This window comes from Ischnura elegans, chromosome 7 (genome assembly GCF_921293095.1).
Source record: "Ischnura elegans chromosome 7, ioIscEleg1.1, whole genome shotgun sequence".
NCBI lineage: Eukaryota > Metazoa > Arthropoda > Insecta > Odonata > Coenagrionidae > Ischnura > Ischnura elegans.
Genome location: NC_060252.1, coordinates 33,669,089 through 33,694,316, shown reverse-complemented (window position 1 = coordinate 33,694,316; position 25,228 = coordinate 33,669,089). Strand labels below are relative to the sequence as shown.

The 25,228-nt window shown below is 37.4% G+C and overlaps 1 protein-coding gene across 2 annotated transcripts in view; it reads right to left on the bottom strand.

Annotated features, from left to right (window-relative positions):
• Window positions 1–25,228, bottom strand: part of LOC124161988 (cyclic AMP response element-binding protein A-like) — a 553,130-nt gene that overhangs the window by 27,471 nt on the left and 500,431 nt on the right. For both annotated transcript variants that reach the window (XM_046538287.1, XM_046538288.1), the window contains exon 2: window positions 13,304–13,538. In XM_046538287.1, the coding sequence (XP_046394243.1) occupies window positions 13,304–13,538 (235 nt within the window). The remainder of the gene's footprint in view (window positions 1–13,303; window positions 13,539–25,228) is intronic.

Sequence of the window (25,228 nt, the reverse complement as noted above, 5' to 3'; positions counted from 1 at the left end):
ATGCGATTGAAAAAATCACCTTGGTTAATAGAAGTATAATAGAAATTGAATGGGTATTTAATTTTTTTCCTTTTTCAAATCTTTGGGAGGGGCGGCGTCCTAGAGTCCTCATAGGCAAGCCACTGTGGCAACCGTCCGCAGTTCATTTTTGTCTCGTTACTCGACGCACGGTCGTGCAACGCCCCCACACCAGAGCAGCGGGAACACGCGGACGACCGTTTCATCGCATTTTGGGTCAACGCGAAAATCCGCTTCGGGGCGATCGTGAGGAAGGGCATTCGATAAGGAACTTGCGGGAAGGATGGGAAAAGAGAAAAAAAGGAGGAAATAAAGAAAGATGGAGGAGGCAGAGAGAGTAGGGCGAGAGAAACAGGCCGCAAGCCCCATTCCACTCCTCTCTCCTCACAGCCGCATTCAACAGCAAGCCTCTTATTGCCACCTTCTCTTCCTTCGTTCTCCAAGCAACGAATAAAGCAATGACCGATTCTCCAGTCGGCAAGCAACAATAGGATGGTTTACTATTTCTTTTATTGCCTTAATCGAAAGATTATTACTCCTTGGGTACGTATTTCACGCTTTTAGGTTTTTAAATGACAATATCTATTTTTCGCTATGAAATGAAAAGTGAAAATATTCAGGCGCGCGAAAATGCGACGGCTAACTATGAATGCTGGGAAAATTCCGTGTGACGTCATTCTGGTTCCGGCTGTCGCCGTGTGAGAACAACTTGGAGCGAGGCTATGCACCGCTACGATGCAGGCTGCTAGCAGGTAGTAGAGTATCCAGCTAGCAGATAGCGCTTGGCTTAAATAAGTATTAAATATTAGTACCCTATCAAACGAAGGAAGCGTTTCGACCATGGGCAATTTTAATAGGTTATTATTAAGAGATATTTTCCTGAGCTCTGTGCCTCATGCATGCATTGATAATCTCAGAAGATGTAAAACTCCTATCTACTCGTATAAAAACTAGGTCCCTGTGACGTCACGTGGAGTGGCATCGGATGGCCGCCAATCTGGCCTTTTTCAAATGAGGTAAAAATTGACCATTAACATTCGTCTAACCTGGGATTTCTAAAAACAAATAATTTGTATATTATGAATACACTAATGGTGGGTAACGAATCGCTATCAATGCCTTTCGTTTTCTTTGATGAAGAAAACTACCCTATTGTTTTCACCCTCCGCGCATTTAAGCGGATTCACCTAAGTCACCGCTCGCGTCTCTGACGCCACAACGATCCGAATTTCATGGGGAATTGTTAAACGAAATTTATACCCATTATAATAAAATCTATCAAATTATTTTTCTATGCTATTCCTAGCGTGTACAAATACTTCATTGCTAATACAAAGGGTAAATGGATTTCTCTGCAATGATCGCTGTGCAGCGGGCATTTTGGAAAACCAATCAAAAAGCGAAAAAATCTGTAAAATACATAAATATTTACAAAAAGTTATTTTAAAATAAAATTTATGGGTCATAAAAATGACCGTATGTGGGATGGATATGGCTATTCCTTTTTAACAAATATTCGTGGGTTATCCATCGTTATTCTCGCGACAGAGTCTTAGTACCACAAAGTAATAACGGAAATTATTGTCTGCTTTTACGCCTCGATAATGGGCAAAAATACTTATTTTCAGTTGGATACAAAACATACGTTCGATTATCTGGATACGACGTAAGTTGTGCTTGCGCGAATGCCAAAGTAACCTTGAGCTTAACCGGAGAAGCCACGATTTAATGTTCACAATTAAAAGATTGAGTAAATGCGTTCGAACTGTATTTTTTTGCGAATGACCGTTGCATCAACTCCTTGAGTGCACACTATCTTTGCCGAATCAGCTCAACTCCGGCAGTACCGCCGCAATTCCCATCGCTGGCGCATGCTAATCTATGCGATAACGTTATCGATTCGCTCATTTTATTTACGACATTTACTTTTTTAAATGTTGCTGAAGGACACTCTCAAGCCATCATTAACCAATGAATAACAGCTCGTAACACGAGCCTTGCGCTGATAACTATTTATAGTAAAAATTAAAACATATGATGCATGGAATAAAAAGTTTAGATTAAATTATTCGATTACGGAGCGTTTTTTATTTCATTCAATAGCATGAGAGAGTTACGGACCATTCAAGTTTTTTAAATGGTGATATGCAAGGCGGATAAAATAGCTGAGGTTATAATAATGGGTGGGAATCATAGTAATTTCACGTGCTTTTGGCAAAAAAAATACGCGGACCAAGATTTGAATCCTAACAATGACGTATATACAATGTTATCACTTTGCTATTTAGACATATTTATGGTCAGTTAAATTTTTATGCAAGCCATTGCTATCCTGCGATTTTCTTCCAAGTAATATGTTCTACATAGCAATTGTTGTCAAATGTAATGTCATGTAATTATAAATTTTAAGTTGACGTCATATTCAATAAGCGAGTATTTATTATTTAATGGAAAACGAGAGTTAGATAGAAGAAGGAGCTTTTAAGTGTCTATATCGCCCTACAAAAAATAAGGTATTACTTCATGATTTCACTTTCACAATAGTTTATAACTATTATTTTCTCTTATTCTTCAATCTGTACGGCAAAATTCAGCGTTACGAGTGACATGACTTTAAAACACTCATGTATTATTCATTGCATTATTATTTTATTTTATTAGCATACATTTCTCTGGTTCTGTGACCGTGGAAACCACCTAAAGCTCCTTCTATTTTTTATCTTGTTCAGCTAAATATATACCAAGTATTTACTGAAATAGTTTCATGCAGAGAAAAACAAATGTTTCACATGAAAATATACCTATTTTAATATAAATTTAATAATTTCCTTCTAGATTTTAGATATGGCTGGTAGCTATTTGCACAGCCTTTAATATTTGGATGTGTTCTGTACTTTTTCATTCAATCTTAACCTTTCACTGCATTTTGCATCATATATGATACACCACATTCATTGCCGGTTGTTTCTGAAAGGAACAATTCTTTCTCTCTAAAGCATGGAGTATCAGATATGATACACCCCGTCGTTATACTATGTTGTTCTCGAAGCAGTCAGTAGGTACCAAAGGTGATCAGTTTCTAATTATGTTGACGTACGTCAGCTCCCCACACGGGAAACGATTAATCTAGTATATATGAGTATATCTATAGGTTTATGTAATTAGTAAAGGTACGGGCGCCTATGAGAAGTTTTCAATGAGTATGTGAAAGAACACCTTTTGTGGAAAATTTCTAAATCTATGATACATATCCACTAGATGTAAAAGCTGTCTATAACGATATGTGATATTTATAAAAATTAAAAAATAACAAAAAATGTTATTAAAATGTAGCAATTGAAGCATTTCTCGATATGTTTTATAATTTTTTTACATTCATTAAGAAATTGATGCAGTTTGGGGTCAACAGACTTTTGCGAAATTGTTTTCGCATCACTCCGGTGGCTGATACCATTGGCGGGGGGGGGGGGGGGTATTAGGGGATAAACTCCCCCCCCTGAACTCAGAAATTTTTAACTTTAATCCATTTTACTTAATTGGATTGATATTACTAATGAATTAGTGTAACGATTAATAAATTATCCCTCAGAAAGCCGTAAAGCTCACCATTTTGAATCATTTATCTTAAAATTCGGCGATTTATTAATCTCACAAACCTACCACTTATCCTGGTGGGTACTCCATACCCCCACACATCCCGGTATTAGTTGCACCTAAACCCCCCCAGCTTTAATTCCTAGCTGCGCCCCTGGTTGATACCACTATTGGATACTATAAATGAAAACTTTCTGCTGCCTTTATTTTCCAAATCCTTACAAACTCTACTGCCCGGTCCTGATATTATCCATATTTTTCCAGTAGTCTTTTGTATGTTATCCGCCAATGGAATCGCAATGCCTATGAGGAGAATGTACCAATTTACCAACAAGAATGTTATTATAATTATTAATAGCAGTAAACATATTCAGTAAACTGGAACGCGATTTTCTGAGTAATCGTAGGCAAAAAATAGTTCTTGACGGCATTAACGCTGATGTAGTTAAAGTGACATCAGGTGTCCCATAAGGAAGCGTCCCCCATTTGTGTATTATATACATAAATGACCTCTACTAACGAATAATAAGTAAAATACGTACATTAGCTGACATCACTGTCATCTATTATCATATATTGATATGAATACTACATATATTGTGCCCTGTATCTTCTCACAATTTTTTTGCGTGATACTTTCCGGTTGATAGCAAAAAAACTCACTCGACTTCTTCAAAACACATCCCAACCCCTCAAAGTATAGCTTTGCAAGCTCATCGCAGAACCTGGAAGTTGGAACCTCAGACCTTTAAGGAGAGAATAAAGGTTCAATCTCGGCGAAGCAGAAGGATCACCCTTCCCTTGTCTTCCATTCTGACCTTGGGTTCAGATCGTCTCGAGAATTAGAAGGGATGAACAAGAAGCATGGAATGGAAAAAAATAAGGAAGAAAAAGCAGAGAGGAAAGGAAAGGCCGGTCATTGACGTTGGATTCCGGCACGAACTACCACAGCGACCGACTCGAGGAAAGAAGGTGGACAAAAAAGATCTTCTTTGCCCTCAGAAAAACAGAATTACGGAAGGTTTCCTTCATTATTTTAAAGAAGATGAAATCATTGAGAAAAGAAGTCGAATACCCTATTTTGATTATTAGTTAGAAACATGTCCCATAAAAATGAAATTTACTGCCACTCATTCGATAGTGCCTCTATGTAGAAAAAGCGAGAGTTATAGAATAAAAAAAACCATGGAATAGCAGACCTGATCAAAATAATAATTTGATTTGATCTCTTGGTCATCCAGAAGTTGATTTTTTCAATTCTGCCAAGATTTGGTAGAACTTCTCATGTTATTTCACAGGAAAGAAAGAAAATATGAAAAATTTGGAGTTTTGGGAATAATTCATGTCATCATTGCAATTGTAATTCTATGAATACTGGTATGAGAACTCCACATACTACTTTTTGGTAAGAACAGATGTAGATACACTAACATACTTCAACTCAGCAACAAAAGCAATTGCTGTTCCTTCAAGAGATAAATTTAGGATAATAAAATGATGCGAGGTAACAGCTGACCCCTCCACACGAGTCGACATAATATGTTGAAGGCTTACTTACTGCAATGAAAGCAGCATTAAGGAGTAGACAGGGCAGGGTTAGCTCTATACATCAGCTTCCCTGGGAGCTTAGCAGCCCGCTATTTTCTTTTTATTTGGTAACGGCTGGTGTCCAACCCCTAACCTCGCATCGCCATTGCGTTGCCATCGCCTCGCATCGCGTTCCTATTGAGGCAGTTTTCGGGGTAGCATGCAGATGTACCTATACGGCTAAAGCTTTCGCGAAGAATGAAATAATGCATTTAGAATTATATATATTGTATATCTGAAAAAAAATGCAATTATCAAACTCTTTTCCGCTATTTCAGCCGAACATGTCAATGGATCTAGCGATAAAATTATTTAAAAAAATAACGAAAAAGTAATTTAAAAAATAATAAAATCAAAAATAATTTACATGGAACTAACGAACTTTTTTATTTTCAGAATTTATCTGCCATTATAATTAAAAAGTTAGTCCGTTAAAGAACTTAAATTTAGCATTTTATCAAGTTTTTTCGCACGATTTCACAGTCAAATATTCATGAGAAACAGTATAGTAAGATACGGATTTTCAAATTTCATTTAGAGAAAAATACATGATAAAAAGCCTATACTTCGTAGGCCTCGGCTAATAAGGCATGATGAGAGGAGAAAATTTTTCACTATTCCTGAAAACGTCATGCGTGCCATTTCAAGTAAAAACAGCATGAAAATCCTATCTTTTGTAGCCCTCAGCCAATGAAGAATAATGAGAGGGGCAAATTTTGATATTTTCATGGATACGACGTACCACGTATATTACCAAAGAGAATCCTGAAGTCGGCCTATAAATATATTATTAACCACCACGCATTTAAATAGGTTTACAAAAGTTGCCACTCGTGTCGCTGACGGAGAAATTGATCCGAGTTGCACGGGGAAATAAGGTATAGTTTGCGGTTTTAACCAAAAATTATGTAAATGATGATAAGATCTATTAAATTCACTTCTTTTCAATGCTATTACTCGCAATTACAAACATAATGATAGAAAATATTTGATAAAATTGGATCGCATTTCACTCATCACCGCGCCGCGGGCATTTTTGAAAACCGATTAAAATGCGACCGGAATGGCAACAGAAATCAGCCTTCTATGGGATGGAATTGGGCCTCCTCTATGCAGTCTCCCTGCCTGCTCCTATGGGAATATTTCTATTTCTAAGCTATAAATCGCTTGATTCATTAATACGGAGAGGTTGTACGAGTTAATGTTTTTGAATATGCTTTCTTAAGTCCACATATACTGGATAAATTCTCTTAGATAGGGAATAAAACCACGGAACTTAGGTTTTCGTGCCGCCGCGCAGACCACTATGCGATAGACGTCCATTGAATCCCTTGGCAATATTACAGAGGTTCGTTGCTTTGAGCGTTAGCTCCATGTAGTAAATCTATGATGTCAATGCTACTGAATCTGTGATTCCAAAAAATCACTCACAATCAGCCCTTCCAAAGTCCTCAATCCAGCAGAATTTTATCCAAAGGCAATTCATGAGAGGTGCACCGCCGTTCTTGCGATAGGACAAAAATATTCCTCCTCTTCCTGTCGTACATTTGGGAAAAATAAGATAAATAATATAGCAATATAAAAATATAGTGTTTTAAAATCACTTTTTATATAAAAGAAGAAAATAACGGTCTACGGTGCTTAAAATGATTGTAAATTTAAAATATATTTGATGAGGAAGTTACTATAACTTTTAGAACATTTCAGATATAAAAAAGCCGAAATTGTGGTGCACCTGTATGATTATACTCACTTTTTCTAAGATACAGAAATATATCTATTGCCCAGAAAGTATTAATCAGTAATTAATATTTTATATTGTAATTTGAGACTCATTAGTTTTTTAGATCAGAAAACGGCTACGCCTGAAACAACGACTTCTCGAGAGCCTAGATCCGGGCCCTATGGTAATGGAATAGGGAGATATCCTATTATTTTTTTATTGTCTAAATCGAAAGATTATTACTCCTGGAGTGCGAATTTCACGCTCTTAGATTTACGAATGACGATATCTATTTTTCGCAATTAAACGAAAAGTGAAAATTTTCAAGCGCGCGAAAACGCGACGGCTAAGTAGGAATGATGGGAATAGTCCGTGTGACGTATTTCTGGTTCCAGCTGTCGGCGTGTGAGGTGACCTTGGGGCAAGGCTAGAGCGCTGATACGACGCAGGCTGCTAGCAGGTAGCTGAGTACCCTGCTGTAATCGCATGGGCGCCAGTCTGGCCTTTTTCAAATGAGGTTAAAATTGACCGTTGCCATTCGTCTAAACTGGGATTTATAAAACCAAATAATTTGTATATTATGAATACACTAATGGTGGGTAAGGAATCGCAATCAATGCCTTTTGTTTTCTTTGATGAAGGAAACTACCCTATTGGGCCTCCTCTATGCACTCCCCTTGCGATGTACACTCCGTTTCCCGGATCAACCTTTACAAGACCGCGGCTGATTGCGAGGTCTGTTTGATGTTCATTGGAATGGACCGCCACCTCATTATCCGCGAGGAAAAGTCATTCAGCGTGGGCGTGTAAAGGCGAGGGGTTAAGAGCGCCCGTGTTGAGTCAGTGAGACGGCGATCATGGTAGCGGAAGATGGCCGACGGACGCAGGTAACGGTCGGCCGAAGGTCGCTCCAAGCAAAAGCATTCCGGAAACGAGAGCACGTGGGCGGCGAGCGGGCGTTCGACCTTGGAATATCGAACGGGTCGATTCCCCTTCGCGAGGATATCGCGACCGCATCCGATTCAAATCCGCATGGATAGAGTTGCTTCAGTTACAAACCGTAGGAAAATTTTAGCTTCTTAAGTAAGTTTATTTGAGTAAACAATAGATGAGAGGAGATACTGCATGAGTTCCAGCCAAACATGGCGCCATGTAATAGTAACTAACGTGGTATTTTTTATTTTACAGCATTTATCAGCAAATATAATTTTAATAAAACCGTTCATCTTGCCAACCTACTTTGTCCTGATGTGCTGACATAGATGTCTTAACTCGCTATATCATTACGCTATCCCTCACTTTCTCCTTACCTTCTGTCACTTTGCTGTATTTTTTCCATTTCAACTATTTTACCTGATTATTTCTGGACCTATTTAAGCCTACTAGTTTAAATAGACAAGATATCTCAAGGAAAAATTCAGTTTCATCAAAATTTGTCAAGAGTTTCACAATGGATTTTAATTAAACTGTTCATCTAGCCAATCTACCTTGTTTGTTGTCTTGAAATTGATGTCTTAACTCAGCGTACTATTATACAGTTCCTCACTTTCTCTTTTCTTTACTATCTTTTCATCTCTAAATTCAATTTGAGAACTTCTTCCTTCAATTTGAAATTGTTTTGTAGCAAACGTTTGATCATTCAATTGTTGATTGCAACATAGAGACGACAGAAGTTATGTGCGAAGACGAAAATTACACGTAGAGCAAGTAAAATTTTCAGAGCAATTCATAAAGGATTGGTAAACCGCGGGTTTCTGTTGAATATAAACTACTGAAAAAATATATTGGTACTTTACGCTTTACAAATAGTAATACTTTATTGCACCTACTGTGATTGCAGCTTTAGCATAGGGCCAATTTCAAAACTCCATATTCAATTTTTATTTCTGAATATTACTCGAGATACTCTTCAAATAGTGGTAAAAGTGTAAGAATATTAAATTGTCATCCAATTATGAGCTGCTCTGAAAATATCAGTACTCTAGTTAATCAGGAAGTAGTCGAAATTTGATTTGCAAGGCTTTTCCCGGAAGGACAAACAAGAAAGCGAGTATAATAAAAGGTGGTAAAAAGAAGCACGGTCCGCGAGACTTGTTTTACATGGAGCGATGGATTTGCGGTAGAAGCTCACACCATCGCCACAAAAGTTAACGTGTTATTTTTTTTACTACAATTTATACATTAATGAATATGTATTCTACTGTCAGACCAGCATCGCCGTAAGAAATTTTGTGAAAATTGTGACTTTCTAATACAATTTGAAGAAAGCATAAAAACTTCAGTCCCCGATGTACGAATACTGGAGCATATTTTGATGGTTTCATTAAAATGAAATACAGAAAACTTCTTTCAAAAAACCTCCTTAACAGCGAATCGCTCCATGTGAAAATGAATAACCAATTCAATGACTTTCTACAGAAGTTTACTTCACGGACCGGCTAACATTTTGGCACCTAGTGCGATGTCAAGGTCTTTTAAATGAAAATAAATTTTAGTGGAGAAAAATAGCTTTTAATTTTGACATGGATATAACCAATGCCCACAAAGTTAAACCTGATACGCTTATTATTATTATTAATCTCCACGTACTTGAGGGGAATTTCTAGCTTCCGAGCATCAAATCAAATAAATCAACTTAGACTCATCAAATTACTTAATATCTCATCATTTTTATTATTTTAAAAGAGTCAATTTTGCCTTCTCTTATGAATAACCTAAATTAAGGAGCATTTTTTTATTATAGTCACCAGTTATTGAGTCGAGACAATCCTTGTATACCCAAAAGGCTAGATATTCTTTCAGTGAATCACCAGCCCAAGATGGTTATTTTATTTAAACTTAAGTTTTTATACGAATTTCTTTTTTAGGGATGGCAATGCACTCATGTACGAACAGATCAGTCGTTCAAACATTTCACGCTGGCGTTTGTTGTCTCAGCATATCCACGCAAGAATGGTCACAGCACCAATTAGTTGGAGTCAATACGCTACGCATTGAGGTACCACGATCGCGGCCTTCGAGAAAGCACGCAGCGGCGTCGAGAGACTATTCATTGAGCGAACGGCTTCAGTCTACGAAGCTCACGCCGGGACCTTCTCGTTCCAGCCGAAGGCGGAGGAGGATTTTTCAAATCCCCCCTCTCTCCCACCCTGACCTATACTTCCGTGGGTCAAGCGCCATAAATATCGAAACTCATTGTTTCCCCGAAGCGATCGGTTTTGTTTCGTGCGAGGAGATTTCCACGGATTAGCGAGCATTTTCTGGTCTAGCATCGGCTAGGGAGACGGCGAAAATTTATGCCTCGATCCGCTCATGACATGTTTATAGAGGCTAGCTCGTTAACTCCATTCGAGTTCTCCATTGTCCCGGGAAGTTCTAGCGACGGAGTTATTCGCAATTTCCGCGAGGTTTATAAATTTTCGCCTTCGGACAAGTTCTCTAAATTCCTACGTGGATAAGAGTTTCGAAGCAGCTAGGGCGGAAATAGGCGAAGGGGTCGGTTCCATAATACTGTCGGCTGAACGGATAATAAGGCTGGACATCATGTCTCACCTCAGAGTTGAGACTCGTCCACGTGTAAAGCAAGTAATTGCAAGCTGATCGCTTACAGATAACCATTGGAAATTTATTTCCTTCAAAATAGCAATTTCAAAGGATGAATGTATATCATGCTTTACCTTCAAAAAATTTCCGATCAGTAGTTTAAAATTCTGAGGCAACGAAATACTTATTGATAACAAAGTCAGTGTATCAGAGAGAATGATTAAAAACTGAAATTATATTAACCCGCTAAATAATGTGAAATCTACTTCACATAATTAGTACATTTGCAGAAAATTTTGAAACAATATTTTATTTACAGCGGAGCCTTTTAATTTTCCATCGTTACTTTCAAAAAGGGATGCATAAAAATACGACCAAACAAACGTTATTCCACAAGACTTTGTACCTATGAAAATAGAAGCCTAAAAATCCAAGGAATTTTAACCAGGAAATATTTCTTCAGTGGATGAGTTTTCAAACTCAAGCCCTCTTTTTCTGATCCAAGCAGTTCATTTATTAAGATATGACCTGATATCCAGAATTAAAGTTATTGGAGCCTAGTGAATTATTTAATGACTTCTAAGGAGAAATATTCCAATATTGCATTGCTTATATACTTCATAGACAGTTAATGTGCCATTGCCTAGAGGCACTGTCAGTTTTTTGAGCTGTAATATCGACAACACGATGATCCATAGATAATTGACCTGGGTATAACGCAGAATCTCAGGATATAAATTAATACAGACTCCAGGTAAAAGGGGTACTGCTATCTATTGAACTCCATGGCTTAACAAAGGATGGGGGTATTTCTTTTATCCCTCTTGATAGAGGCCTGTGTGGAATGTGGTAAATGCACCTGGATAGAGCACTTTAACACCTTGGAAGTAAAGAGATCAAAGGATAGAGGTCAAAGCGAGAACAATAGAAGTCCAAGTAACGGTTAGCGGGAGCTCGGTCAGTTACAGAAGGGCGTACACATTTCGAACCCTTTGAGGAAACCATTGGAGGGAAGTCTTCTATGCGAAAGAGGGATAAGAAATAAATAACATGCAAAAAATAGGAATGGGCGCGTCATTTGGAACAGTACTAACCTATTCTCGCAGGAACACTTATTACCACATAAAATTCAGCTACTATTATTATTTACTATTATAAGACGGAAACCATTTTGAGCCTAAAAAAATTGCATTAATAAATCCAGGAGTGACTCAGACAATGTTATAAAAATTATAAAAAAGAAGATTAATTTTATAGGAACGTTAACCGAAAAAATGAAACGTATGTAATGAACGATTAAGCCATCCAATAAACGCATACAGTATGACACTGTACTGAGGAAAAATTCACCTTCGATTTATAATTTATTATTAACTATAACCATGCCGCAAGTGCAAGGAACTATAGCGAAAAAAGTGCAGCCTAATTTGAAATTTGATGGATAAAAATTTGAAAAGGGCCATGAATTCATGAAATCACACCGTATTGAAAACAATGAATGTGATTTCAAAGGAGACACTAAGTTATGATATACAGCAATCATATTCCCAGAGGTGTCCTACAAGAGTTCGTTCAGGTGATTACTTGTCAACACCCTCGTTAAAGTCTCCACACAACTCGACGAAAAGAGGTCCCACAACTCATCGCCGGAAGACGGCAGAGCTCATTTTTCACACTTAAACATTCTTGTTATGGTAGAGAGCATTAAATATGCCCTTAAAAATAATTAATTGTTAGTCAATTTAAATACTGGAAAATGATCGGAATAAAAAAACCTATTCCTCAAAACATTGGCAAAATACAAGGCCGGCCTCAAAGTCGACGACAGTAAAGGTCATTGGATGATAATATTAAAAACTTTAAATATAAATGAGAAACATATCAGCACCTAGCAGGATTCTCTATATACTAAAATAGTGGGGTACTTATTTTCTACTTGAAAATCAAGCAGTGCCACGAGTTGGAATCTTTTCATACATCTTAAAAATTTCTAAGTATGAACAATAAGACCATCCAATAAACTCATACTACCATACTGAAAAAAAATTCATTTCTCTTTTCAACCTCGATTACTAATGCTCTGTGCTCTATCATGGTGGAGAAAAATTGTATCATAAAACTTTAACCGTTGATATTTGATGCCATTAGCAACCAAAATTTGTAATCTTGTTTAGGTCGGAAACGCACTATTATTAAACGACACTTCTAAGTCATTTCTTGATGACAAATGCTACATAAGTACCTTGGTAGATTACGCATCTGATAATTCATTTTTCCAAAAAAATATGGAGATATGAAGAATATCTTAAGAGCAAAAGAAAGAGAAAGAGAAACACCATGGTCAAGCTGAGAATAGCTGATTATACTGCAGATAAAGAACCATGAAATATTTTTATTTCTCAGACTCACAGAGACGCCGTTAGCAGTGAATGATTCAATACTAAGCGCTATTCCTTTTGCCACTACAGGTGAGGTCGTGGAGATCCTGGAGTCAGCTGATTACACGCATTTGAGCCAAGCGATTCGATTGGCCACGAGTTTGTCCTGTTGCTAGATGCTCCGGATAACTCATAAGTCATAACTTCAAATTCTTTTCCTACCGGAGATCGCGATGTATCCAAGGCAACAGAGCAAACTCGCGGCCAATCGGAAGGCTTGGATTAAACTTTCTTTAGTTAAAAAATGGTGCGTTTTCGACCTAAATATAATGATGATTTTTATTCCTAGTGGTGTCAGCTATATAAGTTTGAAATTTCGTGACACAATTTTTCTGCATCCTGTATATTTGTAGTTTTAAATTTTTATTAATCGATCCAGAGTAACTTTCTTTCCACTTACCGTCCATCTTGCTCTCGAGACTGATGGGTGAGTCTGCACTCATGGAGTCTCCGTCGGAAGAAAGGCTGTAAGAGTGCTCCGTCTTAATGGGCATGTTTCCCAGCACAGCGTCAGTCATCAGCCGATCCCTGAAGACCACTGGCGGGGTTCGAACTTCGTCCTGCAGGAGGGCAGCCGCCGCCGCGCACCATTCCACCTCTGGCTCTGTTCCGGATCTGAAGACTTCATGGATTGCCTGAAGGGGACAAGGACGAAGGAATGATAAAAGTGGTCGTGGCACTCAAAAATAGAAAATAACAATCCAAAAGCATTTTATCACAAAATAACTGCGATTGCCTCAAGAGAAGTGCAGCATTATGATGAAAATGGGCCAGTCATACGGAGGTGGGGAATAACAATCCAAAAGAATGCTATCAAAACCAATGCCTCAAAAATAAATGATCTAAATCGAGGTAACGATATCATTACGTATGGAAATTTTTGCACAAAATTAGGTAGGAATAAAAATGCATGTAAACCCACTAAATTTTTAAAAATCTGAGAAAGAAATTATACTGCTAATTTTCAGGGTGAACACTTGAAGTATTTCGACTTTTCAGACATTCATAGACGCCATTAGATGTGAATATTAAGTTCGATTCCATTTGCCACTCCTAGGGAGGATGTGCATACCTCCTGGAGTCAGCGGATGAAGCGCATAACTTTCTGTGGGTTAAAAAAATGAAAAGAAGTTTAAAAATTATATAATATTCAGCGCACGAAACCAAGTATTATATTTGCTTAAATTATCGCAGATTTTGTCCGAGTAGGATCGCATCACTGTAGTGAAATTTTCTTAAAGCAAGAGTGGAACGACTGGAAAAATTAAAAGCACAATTCATCACTCTCCATGACGAAGCAGTTTATTTCATCCAGTAGCGACTAGTGCCCAAGTTTTTCCTCGCAATTCCCTCGGAAAAACATGAGCTGAAGTCAAAACAACTCAGCAATTCCCCAGAGGGAGTGTGTCCTTTTGACCTTAGGAAAACGCCCTGCACAGACAAACGTCGTGGGCACCTATGGTTTTCCTCTCTTTCAGTCAATCACCTCACACTATTATTTTCAAGAGCGCTCAACGTAGCTTCGCAGTATCCGAAAACCGAAACAAAATATAAACACCCAATTACAATATTGCTCTGGAAAATGGAAAAAAGTTGACGCAAGAAATCTAGCTTTACTAATGATAAATTGATTTTATTAAAATCTTGCAATTACTTTTTATCATTGAGCATAATCTAATGTACCTGCATGAAATATCAAAAAAATAAGTATCATAAAAATAAAAGCTAAGGTAATGAGATTCATCACGTGATCTTGGGCTTTGCCATTAATATCTTAGTCTCAAGTTGGAAGCCGAGAATCAGTGCAGTAAATACTTAATTACTCTAAGCACACACTTGGTACCTGGATAAGAAGGTTCCAACGACAAACGAAGAAAATATTTCCATGAAGATTAAAATGGAATAACACAAAATATGCTCCAATTGCATCAATGAACATGTTTCCTATGGTCAGACCGGCATCATATCAAGTTTCGTGAAAACTATGACTATCAAATACAATTTGCAAAACGTATGACGTAGAGAGCTTTTAATCTTTGATATATAAGTAATGGTTCATATTTTTAAATTTTCATGAAAATTAGGCTCACAAAGTTTCTTTCAAAGACCACCTACACATCGAATCACTCGAGGTAATAATGCATAACCAATTCAGTAACTTTCCAAAGTAGGTTATTTCCCAAGCGCGTACAAATATAATAGTTGAAAGATGCTAGTTGAAGCACAGGCTGGTTGAATGAATATCAGTCCGATAAGTCGCTAGCTGAGCGAGAAATGCCAAGGGGACAACACAGAGGAAGCGGCGAGCACATACCAATGAAAGAGACAGGAGACATCAACGCTTGAGGGACAAAGCCGTAATGCTCTTTACCAAGAATCGAGTTGTTTACTCAGCGAATGGCTTTGCCAACAGGACGAGACGCACTCGTAGCTTTAGGGGTAATGCTCGAAGGTACCAATGCAGATATTTTAAACATCCAATCAGACGAGCGCATAATAAAATGAGCGATCTGAATTTAACGATTTTGCCTCAAAATAGAATAGAGAATATGTCTGAAAGAAGTTTAATGACCTTAATACAGGAGTAATTATTAATTTTCTATTTATTTTACGGATTTTTTTTAAGTATGAGAAAGATTTTTTAAGGTATGCAAATTAGATTTTCTCTTGCACGGTAAAGGACTATAATAATTGTTAAGCGTCATTTTGTTAGAGCATTTCCTTTTTATAAGTAAACGGCTGAGGTCCTAACATCCCCCGCCACATGCTTATAGAGGCGGTTTGCGGGGTAGTATATAAATGTAGATGAAGTGGAATTATAATCTATATGCGGTTGAGCGACGCATTAAAAAATTATATGATTGACGTTGCTTTGGAAATATGGGATATCCGAGAAAAAAGATGGGAAAACATGCAATGCTGGAAAATGAAAGCATTATAAAGAAATAAGGGAAATAAGGTCGAAGAATTGAGTTGAAAGCTGAGAAATCACTGCCATAGGATTGACAAAAATCAATGAGCTAGATTGAGTCAATGAGGGATTAAAAAATCTCAGCATGAATGGAAGTGTAAACGAACACCCAACTGGATGGAGAATCGGCAGACGGACTGGAGCACAAATCAGTAATACTTTCTCGAACCAAAACGGTGCAATTTTCCGCAAAAAAATACTCAAAGGTCAATTTTTGCCTTCGTACAAGGATATAAATGCGGCGTAGATACCTCTATCCTAGGCAAGGTAAAGCAGAATTGAGGGCACCACGCAAATAAGAACTGAAGCGTACATAATTGTACAGAGTCGGATAGCATTTTGATGAAATTGCAAAAAGATAAAAAATTGAAAAATGCTGAAAGCAACAGTAATAAAAAGACGCAGTTTCTAAAGGCATCTGCCGATATTTTTCCTTCACTACCGCATTCATGATATTATATAGCACTTTTACTACCACAAATGGGATCTAAGAAATAGATTGTACGTACGCGTGCAATACAATAGGGCGGAGTATAGACCACGTACCGACCAGGATAGCCAATAGGAGAAAGGAATGGAGAGCAGCGTCAAGCGAATCATAGGATTGTTGACTAATGATGATGGTGACGATGTTTTCATTCCCCCGAATAGAATGCCAATGGGTTAGGATGAAAATTTGGTTTAAGGCTATATAAATTGACATAGTAAACAGAAATAAAACGCAAATTCATTATATTCGCATATAATACATGTCACAAAAAGGTTTATAATTCTTTAATAATTGGAAAATTTCACGCAAAGTCAAATTGTGCAATCGAATAAGGATAACACACCCTAAATTATGGAGAAAAAACATTTCATTAAGGAGCTCTCCTTGAACCGAATCTTCCATTTTCTATTTCGAACGTTCCATTTCCCCAAAAACACTATAGGCGCGAAAGAAAAAAGACGCTAATCACTTGATTGATAAAATACCCGAGGCATCATCAGAAAGCTGTCGCCTACTTTCTGGGTCATTTTTAAACGTTTTTAAATAGTCTTTTCGCCTTATCTCTCGTAAAAAGATAACGATGAAATTATGCGAATAGCGCATTAATTCTTAGAATGCATCCAGAGCGATTGGATTATTGTCGTTTCGTTGGCAATGCTTTCTTGTTCGTATTTTTAATTTCTATCATTAAATTGATAGCTGATTATTTTAAAATTTCGGCAAGATTTTTCATAAAATAATACAACTCTTTCCAAATCCATAGTTGAGTCTAGAAGGCCAATTTGGCCGCAGAAAATTTAGGACACATTATATATAATATATGATAGCTGAATAAGAGTACGTACTGCGGTGAGGTGGCACTTAAAATAAATTAAGAGGTTTCTTTCCGAGGCAGGGTTGGGATGAAAAGAACTTGCGCCGTACTTGTGAGAATAGACGAGAAATAATAAATGCTAATTTAATACTGTAACTCTCGTATTACGTGTAAGTATATATTTTTATGCTTCGATAGCGTTGGTGAAAGAATCGGATGCAATATATCAGAATTACATAAAAAAAACATACTTTATATGTATTTATTTAATCTGCGTCTTGGAGTGTTGGTCTTGATAAATTTTAAATGCAATTTCTTGCCAGCATTCAGGTATATTTATACACCTTAATCATGACATTTTTCGATGTTTAAACACTCAGTAATTAAATATAGAGGTAAAGAAAGAAAATAACATAATATAAATAGACATATTTATATGAGTGGGTTGGAAGCCAAGGGGTAATAGTGATTTCTTTTTTCTATACACAGTTAGGTACAGAAATTAGGCATGGAAAACAAACGAGATCAATTAGATGATTAGTAGTGCATTTGATTTTCCACTCGAAATCAGCACAGAACAGAAACTCACTTAATGAAAATGAAAAAGCAGGAGCAATTTCCACAATTTTAAAATTTATTGTGGAAATTGCTCCTCTTTTTCATTTTCATTATATCACGTTTCCACTCCATCTCGCCTGAAACCTCAGACTAGAGACTCACTTGTTTCCCTTGGCAACCAAGTTTTTGTGCATTTATTCTTACAATTACCTTTACCTAACTCTGTTGAGAAAAAAATCACATGTACCCACCCCTAGGCTTCCAACCCACTCATATAAAATATGTCTATTTATAATACGTTATTTTCTTTCTTTACCTCTATATTAAATTATTGAGTGTTTACACATGGAAAAATGTCGTGATGAAGGTGTATAAATATACCTGAATGCTGGCAAGAAATTGCCTTTAAAATTATCAACACCAACACTCCAAGACGCTGATTAAATAAAAATATATAAAGTATGTTTTTGTATTATGTAATTCTGATACATTGCATATATGATATAAAAATAATAGAATTATAATAGCGTGCATTCTGATCACATTATGATCATAAAGCTAAATTCATCGTTCCATTAAAGGATTTTGACGAATGTTTTTTTACAGTAATCTTCGCCCTACATGCATTCAAATCATTCCACCACGAGAGCGATCCCACAGTGTTCAAAACCAAGCCCACCGTAGGCGGGGCACGAGAGCAATTTAAAAGGATTTAGTCCGGCAATTATACAGCCGACTACCCACCTCACCTATCTCGTCGATCTTTTAATAAAACGCGAAAGGAAAACAAGACGAAAAAAATCACAGTTCGAACGAGTTTCAGTGGGAGGAGCCGAAAGGTGAAAGTTTTTCTGGACTTCCGGATGTAATCCATCCACCCCGCTTGAGCCGATACGAGCAAAAATCTTGTTATTATTATTTGACTCCGTAACCTTTGAAAGGTCAGAAAGTGGGAAACCGTGATGTCCCGCGGGGCTTACTAGAAACGCACTCGAACATTTTTGCACGTGCGTCCCTCTCGATCTCGTTTCTGGAGGACAACCAGGTTTCTTAAACACGAGCGTAGTGGAGAAAGAGATAAACAGAATTTGGAGAGACAGGAATGAGCAATATTTCCATGGACGGCAAAAGAAACTAAACGAAACTCAAAACCAGTAAAATTTCAATAGTTTCGTTTGCAGGATATCCATAGGCCTGAATTTAGTGTGAATCAATTACCTTTGTTTTAAAGTTTATTTCGTTACGATCGATCAAGTAGTTACCGATATGCACGACTTCAAATTCAGGTACCTCGACTTTTTGCAAGGCATAAAAATTTCGTCTGTCTAAGAATTTCAGGCCTAAGATTTTACATTTTGTATGAATAAAACAAAAACTTTGCTTGTTACAACTTGACCATGTGGTTGAAAAAAATGTTTTTTACAACTTGATCATGATTACGACGGTTAACGTCATATTTTGGCCAGATGACGTTTCTACCACGTACACAAACCCAGAATAAGAAGGTAGCCGTCGCAACAGTGGTCGTTTTTTAACAAACATTCTGTGGAAAAACAAAATTTAAATTTCATTCATATAAAACGTTAAGCAAATACCAAAAAGTATCGCCGGAAACTGCCAACTAAGATTTTACAATTCTGATTTATTTTTATGACTACATCTGATGGAAGCAGTGGTAAATTAATATTATTAAATGCAAATTATTGGCCGAGATATGGATTTGTAGACTTTTATTCTGGCACATGATTTTATGGATGAAATTCAGATGCAATTTTATGGCTTAAATTTTAGACATACTATTTTCTAGACAAAAATTTCAAGATACGTCTTCATGGATTGATTTTTTGAGATACTACTTAGCGGCTAGTAGCAGACGATATGATGTAAGCATTGGTCATAAGCATAGTAAGAGTGTATGCACGCGGAAGATAGAAAAAGGTACTCGCGAGGAAGCAGTAGGAGGAAGGAATGTCGCCCGACGACAATATTTCGTAACGGTAAACGTATGAATCGCGGAATGGCGGCTTTGGCGGTTGGCGCGTTTCGATTGCCGCGGGGTGCAATGCCTTCGCTCCTAACGATTTGCATAAGTGCGCACGACGGAATATCGCGGCGTTTAGTCAATTCAATTTCTGCAGCGAGACCTTCGCCGGTATGATCCAAAAGAAAAAGCGACCTTTATGAGGCAGCAACGAGATTGCATATGATTCCATTCGGATGCTTGCAAAAAAACAATTAACTTTAAGCCCAATTTCAAAGGGAATATAAATTTAAAGAACACATTAGTATATCATACTAAAAAAAATTAACAAAAAATATTTGCCGCAAAACAAATAACCTAATCGGCAAAAAAGAATTGCGGAACATGGCTAATATTTTTGCAAAATCAGTTTTTCCTAATTTCCATTGAAGTTTAACTCAGATTACTTACAGTAGAAGTAGCGCAAGGAACGAGAATTGATTTCTCTCTCAATGAGATAACACCATAAAACGAATAAATTGTCACATTACGAAAACCTAAATTCCCGTGACGCGTACTCCAAAGATTGTCGCTTAAAATATGAGTTTCTAATCCGCTTTCGTTTTAATTATTCAACCTAAAAATGCGCTTACTCTAAATTCCGATCTGGCAATTCTTTCTTAACTACATGAAAAGCGTATACTACTCTGAATACATGTTAATAATATGAAAATTAGTACTTCCCTATGAGTGTGGAGATGTATATTTTATCTAATTCTCTGAGTCGCGGAAATGAAAGAATTTAGACTGGACAAAAATTAATGGGAGGTAGGGGAGATTGAAACCCTCTAATGGCTATGGCCCTGTCGGATACTTTGGGGGCTACTTATAAATACTATCAAAATTTCACCATTTTTTCTTTTATCCGTAAGAAATTTACTGAAAAAAACCGGAGATACGACAGGATTAACGTGTCATTCATAGGACATAAAAATACAAATAAAGTTGCAGGTACGATTTATCGGATTAACCTATCTTAATTTCCCATCGTTACGGTCGAAAAACATGATATTAATGAAATGGAGATAGTATTCAATTCCAAGATTGAGTTTAGATAAAACATAATCCCGTGACAGAACGGCAAACAGGTTTAATTTTTCGCAGACATTCATGAATATTATTTTGCGACGACTGCCCGCGGTTTCCTTAGAACTCAATGCAGAACTAATTACAACACTCCCCATCGCCGCGGCTCTGAAGCTAACTGTAACTTTTATGACCTCACGCTATGATGCGCGTGGGATTTTGAACACAACACGCAATGTTGCAGTCGTAAGACACGGAAGAAATTGAGCGTGTAGAGAGATGGGAGGAAAAGCACGTGGTTATGAAAGAGGAATGTGACAATAAGATATTAATGCCATCCTGCCGACGAACGAAGCGAATTTCATTCTTATGGAAATTCCAAAATAAGTTCTACCAACCTTTCGCCTTCGACGGTTGTTCGAAGTACTTGGTTTACAAAAAACACATTTTTGGAGATTGGTTGCGTAGAAGCCTAAATGGTTGAGCGTCCCCGGTTCAAAACCCGGGCACCGTAAAATATTCCTACGGATACCCCAAAAGCTTTACGGACATCTCCAAACATAGTATTACCCTAATTATCAAAATAATAAAAAAATATAAAAAATCGTCATTGCAGAAAAAAAATAAAACCTAAGATCATACATATCCTGTCTTTAATTACTTAAGTTTCCGAATTGGTACCAGTGAAACGTATTCAAAGTGACACTATGATAAAGATTACATACAGGCAACCACCTTCTGAGGATGAAATTTAGCCAAATGTAATAACTTAAAATTAGTTACATCAAGCCATTAAATGCCACAGAAAAATTATTAAGTGCCCCTGATTTTTCCGATTGCAAAAAGGGAGGAAACACTACAAAAAGCAACAGCCACTTGTCCTTTGTCTTTAACATTATGATGATCACTATCGGCAATTAAAGTAGATTTGCAAGGAACAGTTAATGCATTGCCCCCGCCTGCCTCGTTTACCATATCGCCTTTCTTAATTCCGCATAGAACTAAGGCCTTTTATTCTTCAATTTATCACTTTGACCCCATACCCCGCTCCCCTGACCCCTATCACGGAGTTTTAGGCATAAATATTTTAAATTAAATTGATACCTTTGGGATTGGAGCTCATAACATTTGGAGTATGCTTCTCAACGGAAGTTAGCCAAGGACAATGACAGCTGCGGAGAAATCTAGGGTAGAGGCCTTCGAAATATGATGTTACAGATGAAAAGTGGATGAAATAGATCAACCGAATAAGCAATGAGGTTGTCGTATGAAGAGCAGGAGAGAAGCGAGGTCTCATGAAAATCTTGACATTAGGTGTGAAAATATTGGGTGATAGGAGAATTGAGTGGAGAGCTGCGTCGAACTAAACTTAGGATTGTTCACCGGAGATGATGATACTAATAGAGACTTGGTATGGTAAATGGTAGAATTTGAACTCTAAAAAAATAGAAGGGTTCATTTCGATGCAAACCCGGGTAGATGGCAGCAGATGCGCGGGCGAAATCGGTCAATCGAAATATTATTATTATTTAAGTATTCTACCGATTAAGGTAGGTTTCCATGGAGTACAGAAGAAGTAATCTAGAAGACTCCCCTTCCATCATGCACGTCCCTCTTCAATTCCCAATAAGACCTACTCCCTTTCAATCTCTAAAGGCCTGGCTACACGACACATCAACACGTACAGGTTAATGCCTAAATGTATGAACGCGAGAATGAACGCCAAAATGCACCGTGTAACCACCCAACTTGTGTGAATAGTGTGCACAGAAAATAGAACCTGTTCTAATTTGGTTCATGGATTCGTACATGTTCCGTTCCGGTCCACCAAAATCATTCACGCAAACGTACATTAACTTGTACGTGTTAATGTACCGTGTAACCAGGCCTTAAAATCCTATTTTCTTCATTCCCCTCCCCAGTTTACCTAACACTCTACTCTAACACCGTTTTCAACATCCCCTCCCCGCTAAGTACTGGCTCCATCCAAACCTTCTTTCTCCTCCGTATCTCATCTAAAAGTTGCCTCTCCTCACCCACCATGTCCTGCACTTCGTCGTTTCTCCTCCTCTCAGTCCATTTCACTTTCTTCATTCTTCTCCATACCCACATCAAATGCCTCCAATCTTCTCTCGTCCTTCGTCCTTAGTTTCCACGTTTCCGCACCGTAAAACGCTAAACTCCAGATCAAACTCTTCCATAACCTTTTCTTTAAATTCTTGTAAAGGGATCCTCTCAGAAGCTCCTTCCTGATCATGAACGCCTCCTTTGCTAATGCGATTTGCTGCAGTGTAAAAAAAAGTAAGGCGACGTGAGTTCCGAATTTGGGTAACGGGTCTGCGGCCGGATCACGAGGGAAAATTTCGCGGAAATGTAATGGGGTGACTGAAGGTGGACTACCCCTCTGCATTACCTTTCCTATGGGGTCAAGAGAAAGGGAGCCGTAAAAAGAGAGCAATGTGTAACGCTGGAAAAATGTCGAGGGGCGTGTTACACCCACGACTCGAAGTAAGCACCGCTACACGATCAAATTATTTCCACAGAAATGGAATGCCAACTGTTCGAATCTCGTCAGCGACGAAAATAAAGCGGTGGATGAAGTAGAGTCTGGTGGTTTCCACGTGAATAATAACCAGGAGGAACGTCTTTCGGGTTTCTCACCGGGTCAAAGGCTCCGTTTCCTTCGAAGTTTCGATCGCCAAATCCTTGACCGTCAAGCAAGGTGGACGAATCGTACCCTTGACGCGGTAAGAAACTTGAAAAACTTTCCTCAAAGTAAAATTACACCAAAAATTTTTCTAGTTGAAAGTTTCATATTAATAAATGCTTACAATTAGTAGCCTAGTAAGAAGACAACACGCACAAAGAATTCGGAGAAATATGCGAGCACAAAAGGATGGAGAACAATTGAATATCTCACCATTGTGTCCAGATAAATTTCTGTTCATATCGTCAACTTAGAATCTACCTAAAATAAAAAAAAAACTAGCAAGATCGCAACATAAAGTGACTGAATATTTTTTAGCTGTAATGAAAAACATTCAGCCCACATAAAAACAAATTTTTCATTGAAAAATAAAAATGTGGCATTAAGTGGTTAGCCATTACCTACACGATATAGACGATGGCATTTGTATACTTATCTTAATTAATTGTATATAATTCCTGCTTTTAAATACGATGACAAAAGATCTAGCTATCAATCATTTACGCTAGGTTGAGAAAAATTTCCCCACCAGAAAATAATTTTCCCGATTGTCTCGAGAAACAGGATAATAGAACACGAGACCCCGTTTGCGGCTTCTTGAAGACTTTCTGTTCGAAACTTCAATCGCATCATGTGTACCCATCCGACAAATATCCACCTATTTTGACTTTATATGGACTAATTACCTCATTACCAATTATTGTTATAATTACCCATCTGAATATCATTTGGCCCGGATTAGCGTTCGTGAAGTTGCCAGTACAATTTATTAGGAGATCATAAATAACATACGACAAATAAAACACCGTTCTTCAGCCCGCTTGAAAAGGAGACTTCAACGCAGGACTCACCAGATGGGAGAGATGAAATATTAAAAGCTGCGATTAAGTTTTGTCGTACGCAACTCAAAGACCCTTAGAATTTTGAAACTCATACGTAGCTTTTTTAGTACGTGAAAAAAGTGGGAGAAAAAGAAAACTAATTCAATTTTTTGAAAAGCAATACTAATTAAGTATTGAGACTGAGCATTTAGTCGTTACGAAACAATCTGAAAAGCGATTTGAGACGCTTTGAAAATAAAGATAAGTAATAAAAATTAAAGCAAAATAACCAAAATTATCAGGAATAAGAAATGAGGAATTAATATATTACACTAATTAATGACGTACAAAGCGTTTTGAAAGACAATTTTCTCTAAATTTCCGATACAATTAGGCATAAAAAAGGGATTCCCAAACCAAAAAATAGACTCGCATGAGACACCACTAAATCAAATTCAAATTACGAAATAATACACACAAGAATATGCCCTTAGTAAGGACCGCAACACGTAATAAGTAACTAATGGACGAGATATCGCGTAGTTCAATGCGTGGAAACTCTAATGGCCAGTTTTATAATGTCTGATTAACGCTAAAAATAATACAATACAGCCTTTAACTTTTCTGGAAGTGATTGAAAGGTCAGGTAAGCTTCTGTATAAGGTATTAATTTTAGTGAATTAGAACTTTTAGCCACCACTAGGTATCTTATCTGTCAGGCTGTATCATCTTATGGTTAGGGCTATACATATATTATTACAAAACCGGCTCTAAGAAGGTCAAATTCGTAGGCCCAAGTTCACGGAAAGCCAATGCTGACTAAGAATGATATCACCGTGGAAAGATTGGCCGTGAACGACTGCTAAGCGGTACAATGAAATGAGAATCCACTCGTCAAACATTTACCGAGCACATTAG